The sequence below is a fragment of the Dryobates pubescens genome, chromosome 19 (genome assembly GCF_014839835.1).
Source record: "Dryobates pubescens isolate bDryPub1 chromosome 19, bDryPub1.pri, whole genome shotgun sequence".
Classification (NCBI taxonomy): Eukaryota; Metazoa; Chordata; class Aves; order Piciformes; family Picidae; genus Dryobates; species Dryobates pubescens.
Window position 1 is genome coordinate 408,138 of NC_071630.1, and position 6,532 is coordinate 414,669.

The window sequence follows — 6,532 nt, forward strand, 5'->3', positions numbered from 1 at the left end:
GGACTGGGATGAGGCCACATCTGTACTGGGAGGGGTTAAAGGAACCATGTTTGGACTGAGTCTATATTAGAAGGGGGTCAGGGTATCCAGTATGAACTCTGAGTAGGTGCAGTCCGTAATGGGAGGGGGTTGAGGTATGAAGGACGGAGATGACCTCCTGCTCTGCTAGCAGTGCTGCTCTACAACATAGCTGTCCCACAAGCAGCCCTGGCCTGTCCCTGCCTGCAGTCCCAGCACTGCTACACAAAGCAGCACAGTACCCAAGCTGCCAGAGCACTCAGGCCTTGCCCCAGGACAAAGGCTCAGCAGGAGAGGGTGGAAGAGAAGAAAGAGCAACTGAGGATAGCCCAAGCTGTGGGGCTCCCTGGCACTGCTGCTGTGCTGGGACTCTGCCCCTCCACCTCTGCACACAGGCACTGCCCTGCAGCTCCACACAAGCCTTGGAGGAAGCAATTCAGAGAAACAACTCCCTGCAGGGTCCTTTCTTGTGTTGAACACCCAGGGAGCACAGCTGCTCATGTCTGCAGCCTCTGGGTCACAGCAGACAGGACAACACTGAAACAGAAATGCTCTGAAGAAAGTCATTTGTGTGGGAACAACATTCTCACAAAGGGAACAGCCCCAGCAGCAGCCAGAACTCCAGCAGCCTGGCTGGGCCTGCACTGAGTGACATCAGAACTGCTCTGCAGGAGAAGACAAAGAGCTTATTGCTTCTGAAAGCATCCAGGGATCAGTTGGCTCAGGGCAGCCTTGATCTCCTGGTTCCTCAGGCTGTAGATGAGAGGGTTCACTGCTGGAGGCATCACTGAGTACAGAACTGACACCCCCAGGTCCAGGGATGGAGACGAGATGGAGTAGGGCTTCAGGTAGGCAAATGACGCAGTGGTGAGAAACAGGGAGACCACAGCCAGGTGAGGGAGGCAGGTGGCAAAGGCTTTGTGGCGTCCCTGCTGAGAGGGGATCCTCAGCACTGCCCTGAAGATCAGCACATAGGACACCACAATCAACACAAAACAGACAAAGACTAAACAGACACTGGCCACAAGAAGCCAAAGTTCCCTGAGGTAGGATGTGGAGCAGGAGAGCTTGAGGATCTGGGGGATTTCACAGAAGAACTGTTCCACAGCATTGCCTTGACAGAGGGGCAGGGAAAATGTATTGGCTGTGTGCAGCAGGCCATAGAGAAAGCCACAGCCCCAGGCAGCTACTGCCAGGTGGAGACAAACTCTGCTGCCCAGGAGGGTCTCATAGTGCAGGGGTCTGCAGATGGCAACATAGCGATCGTAGGACATGGTGGTGAGGAGAGAAATCTCTGCTGAAAGCAAAAAGAGGATAAAAAAGACTTGTGCAGCACATCCTGCATAGGAGATGTCCCTGGTGTCCCTGAAGGAATTAGCCATGGATTTAGGCACAGTGGTGGAGATGGCACCCAGGTCAAGGAGGGCAAGGTTGAGGAGGAAGAAGTACATGGGGGTGTGGAGGTGGTGGTCCCAGGCTATGGTGGTGATGATGAGGCCATTGCCCAGCAGGGCAGCCAGGTAGATGGCCAGGAAGAGCCAGAAGTGCAGCAGCTGCAGCTGCCTTGTGCCTGAAAATGGCAGGAGGAGGAAGTGGGTGATGGAGCTGCTGTTGGCCATCTGCTGCCTCTGGCCATGCAGACCTGTCCAAGGAGGGAAAGGCAGTGACAAGTTAGGGCACACTTCTCTCAGCCTCATTGTAAGCCCTGTCCCTCAGCTGCATGAGGAATGGATCAGCTCAGTCCCATCACTACCAACCCATGGCAGAGTTCATCCCAGCTTCAAATGCAGCAGGGACCCAGAATTGCCATGAAGATTCCTCTGGAGTCAGAGCAGAAAGTGACCAACAGTCCAATCCCAGAGAACAAGAGTCCCATTGTGGTGGGTTGAAATCTCCTCCCCATCATTACCTTTGCCAGAACAGCTCAGTCAGAAGCAAATGAAGCTGTATTGACAAGCAGGAGCTACACTCTACTATGGAATGCAATGAACAGGTACAAAACATCCAGGAGTGACAATAGTAGACAGGTATTCACAAGTAGCAAATGACACAAAACCCCACTGGTCAGAGACCAGGGAAGCTGTTCCACTGCCCCTCAGCCCTACCCCCTGTTCCAAGAGAGAAAGGAGGAGTGGAGAGAGAAAAAAAAGCAGTGGGTTAGACTTAGCCAGGGCCAGCCAAAGCAGGTGATCTCTCCCGAGCGAAGTAAAACAGCTGAGATCAGAAAAGAGAGAGAATTGTTATGGTACAGCTCCTCTGATTCCAGATATTTATCCAATGAATTTGTTTAGAATAATCTTTTCTTTTCCTTTTCACACCCAAGAGTGATCTATTTATTTTGTTTCTACTTTTCTCCTCAAAATCTGTAACGAAATTTTCAAGGCATTGCCTAAACCCACCACAGCCATGGAGAGGTGGAGAAACAGGGAGCAGGCCTGCAGTGCTGCAGAGACAGTGAAGGGAAGAGAGAAAGGCAGAGGGGCTGGGGATGAAGCCTTCTCCTGACCCAGCTCTGCTCACTGCTGCTCACAGGATGGAAGTGAAGGGATTTGGTCCTCCTTCTGTGTGCACACTCCAGGAGCCTTCATATCAGCAGACAAGATGGCAATGTCTCCAGCTGCAGTGTCCTGCACCCACAGCCTCACTGTGTCAGTGACTGCAGTGACTTCTCCTCCAGTGAGCTCTCAGTCACACTTCCAGTCCTGGACACCTTGAAGCTCTCTCTGCCTTCCTCATCTCCCTGAGATCCTCTGGCAGTGTCCTCAGCCCTGCTGTGCTGTGCAGAGGAGCAGCTCCTGGCCAGAGCTGTCTCCTGCAGTGCTGCCTGCTTGCCAGCAGCTCCTTCCAGCCCAGAAGCCTGGACCAATAGGGCAGCAGAGGACCAGCCCAAGGTTGTTTAATAACCCCTCTGGAAGCTTTTGCTGTCCTGTAAACCTCAGGGACTGAGAGAAAGCTGATGAAACCTCTTCAGAAGTCAAAGTCAGATTCAAACTCTGAAGTTTCTTCTACTCTTAATGGGTCCCAGTGAAGCATACTGGGAAAGGGTCTCCAGGGGCTGGTTAGAGCAGAAGGAGACAGTGGATGCAAGGGAAACATCACTGGAGGCACTGAAGCATCTCCAGGCTGTGGTGAGAGCACAGAACTGAGGCAGTGCTGACACGTCAGGACAAGCAGCTCAAGGTGGCTCTGTTGCTGAGGAAACCTGGAGGGGTTTCATCGATCCAAAGGGCCACGCCCTGACCCCCAGCCCCTGGCAAGGCAGATCCTGTCCCTCACCTGTGGCTCAGGGCTCTGTTGGGGGCAGTGGGGAGTGAGGATGACCAGTGACCAGGGTAGGGCCTTGACAGGTTTTGCTGTGGTTCGCCTGCAAAGAGACAACTCCTGCTGAAAAGGAATGAACTGTACCTTTAAAAATATTTTTTGTCAGATGCTTTGTGCAATAAAAACCTCTCCAATTAGCTGCAGAAACCTTGGCAAGAATTAGAGGTTCAGCAGTATTTAACGAGCCCCATGGAGTAGTTGAGGCTGATTACATCATCCTTAGGTACTGCCAGGAGACTCTGCCAAGGTACTGCCGAGAAGCCTCTCAAGAAGTCCAAGTCAGAAGAGAACTCCAAAGTACCTTGAAGCACTGATTGGCCTCACTGAGGCTTGTTACTGACGAAGGTTCCCCAGGGACTTGTTAGAGCAGCTTGCTAGAGGCCAGGATTCCAGGGAGACAAAGGCAAAGTACAGGGCAGAAAAACTTGCCTTTGGTCTAGGAAGCAGAAAGGCCAAGCCCTGACCACTGTCCTTGAATAGAAGAGCCTCAAAGCCAAGTTTCTCCTCACAGGCCTTGTTGGCAGAAGCAGGTGCCAGAGCCAAGGGGAAAAGACCTTGGTTCTGTTGGCCCACTCAGCCTTGCCAGATCCCTTGGCCATCCCCACTGCTGCCTCTCCTACAGTGTCCCATGCCTGCAGTTTTTTGCTTTCAGGGTGCTGATACCAATCTTGCTTTTCCACCCAGCTCTCCCCTTGCCATTTCCATCCCTTCCCTGAGCTGTCTCAGCTCTCCCTGCCATTTCCTGACACCTCTGGATGGCCTCATGCATAGCAGCCCTGCCCTTTGAGGGACATTTCTTTGGCCTCACCTCTACTCTGAACCTTCCAAGCTGAACTTTGTGGAGGTTTTGGTCTCTTCCCACTCCCCAGAAGAGCTCCATCCCCTCTGAAACCACCCTTCAGCATGTGCACACTGCTCTGGCAGTGCCCTGAGCCTCCATTCAGTAGGCTGAAGCAGCCCATGTCCCTCATCCTCTCCACAGAGATGTCAACCCCCATCCTGGCAAATCTCCTCTGCAGCCTCTGCATTTCCTTTCCATTCCTTCAGTCTGGACATCCCCAAAGCCAGACACTAAGCATCCAGATGTGGCCACAGCAGTGCTGAGTCCATGGGGAGGACAACTTCTGTGTTTAGGTGGCCACAATTGTCATGCCACAGCCCAGCTGCAGTTGGCCTTCTTCCCTGTGTGCAGGATTTGTTCCATCCCAGGGTACTTGGAATGGTTCCTACTAGATGGTGTGGTGCCTTTCTGACTGGGGATGGGACACAACCGAACCTCCAGCTCCAGAGAACAGGCAGAGATTTTATACTGGGGTGGGGCCCAGTCTGTCAAGGAGTGGTAAAAGGGGATATAGGTTGTATGGGAAAGAGACACAGATGAGTGGTTGAAAGGCTTCAGGTGGTGTAGCTTTTCTTGGGAGTGGGAAGGAATCCTGTCGTGGCTGTTATAATTATTTAATAGTTGGCTATTGGCGATGGAGAATGGAGTCAATATGGATGACCAATGTGATCTAGAATTGTTCATTTATCAAGGGAACTTCTACAGCTTATATAGACTGGGAGAGCATCATTGGCATAGCTTCATTGGTTCCCCACTAGTGACCACACATCCTACTGTTATAGATTATTGGTCACACTACTAATGCCACACAAGTTTGTTGATGTAGGTGTGCGTCCTGTTATTCCCAGATAACTCTCTGTGTTTATAGCTACCAGTGCCCTGCTTTAGTCACATGCTGCAGGCACAGCACTGTTTTGCTACACTGCTAGCCTCTTCTGCACTTATGCTGAGCATGGCCTCCCACCATGTCAGGCTCTAGGTCTACATTGCCAGATTGCTCACACTGCTCGTTGCTGGCATTGCCACATATCCCCCTTTTTGTTTTTGTGAGCAATCTGGTCATGGGAGTTGTTCCCATCCCATACAAGAGACTCTTTGCATACACAGAAGCAAGCAAGGTGTTGTGAATATGCCCTCAGAAAATGAGCGGCAGATACACCAATGAAAATATATGTTAAATTTATTTATAAACTCTGTAACGGGGTATTTACAGTCACCCTTCACAGGTATCAATATCCGGTTAGTGAAACAATGTTTACAGAATGTTTAAATGTGGGCAATTGAATCAAACAATTCACAGAACCTAAAATCGAAACTAATTCAGAAAGCGGCAGGGGGAGGGGTTGGTCGGTGACCGGCAACCCTCCACTCGGAGAAATCCAAACGCTACCTCAACTGGAAACTATAAAGAAAGGCTTGACTTACAAGCTGAGGACTTCGTGAGATCTCTCCTTAATAATATTTATAGTCCAGAAACGTGGCACGGATGTGCCGTAAGACGGAGACAGGAAATGGCGCCGGCCGCGTGGCTGCACCGCGTGGCTGCTGCTCCTCCCAGGACACAAAGGTCTCCCGCTCGAGGGGGGGCTGTGGCAGGTCAGCGACGTTGGTTCACACGGGCTACTGGCGCTCCTCCTCCAGCAATGGATCGCGTCATGGTTGATCCCACGGGATACTGTCCACGGCACCGCACGCAGCTGGGTGACGGTGGCAAAGGAGCGTGAGGTCTCTTGGGGCACTGGCTTGAGTCTCGGGCAAGGTGGACTACGGCAGCACTGGCACGCACACACTCACAGGCTCCAACGCAATGTGGGGGCTCATCAACCAAACGACCCCTATTTACCATTTGCCCCAGTGAATACTGGCCCAATGAGCATTCTGTTGCTAACGCAAGGTTAACCAATGGAGTAACACCTACCAAATATGGTGTAAGTATATGCTATGCCCAGGCTGTTTACCTGGACTCAGTGGCGCCAGGATCCCCCCTGTTGCCCCCAGAAAGAAGCAGGAAACAAAAAGGTTTAACACTCAGAAGAGTATGTTCCAGAAATGTTTGGGGCACAATCCTGACCATAAGCATCCTTCACTACACAAGGTAAAGCTAAGTGCTGTAGCAAAAGCAGGAGTTCTGTAGTGCAGCATGTCTAACAGACTGATGTAACCCATACAAGGCACAAAGCTTAAGTTGAGCTAATTAGAACATTCTACCAGAGCTGGCATAATACATGGTCAAAGATAACAAATCTTGTAAAGAAGAACTTAGATCTTACTAGTTCCAATATTTACATTTCACTCCTCTTATTGACAGAGAAGACTTGATTATGCAGAGGGACCTCGACAGGCTGGGCAGAT

At 51.2% G+C, this 6,532-nt stretch overlaps 1 protein-coding gene across 1 annotated transcript; it reads right to left on the reverse strand.

Annotated features, from left to right (window-relative positions):
- Positions 1-734: 734 nt before the first annotated feature.
- LOC128898168 (olfactory receptor 14J1-like) lies at positions 735-1,637 on the reverse strand (the record flags this gene model as incomplete). Its single annotated transcript, XM_054170249.1, has 1 exon — positions 735-1,637. A coding segment is annotated over exon 1 (903 nt), but the record flags the coding sequence as incomplete, so codon positions are not given.
- Positions 1,638-6,532: the final 4,895 nt, after the last annotated feature.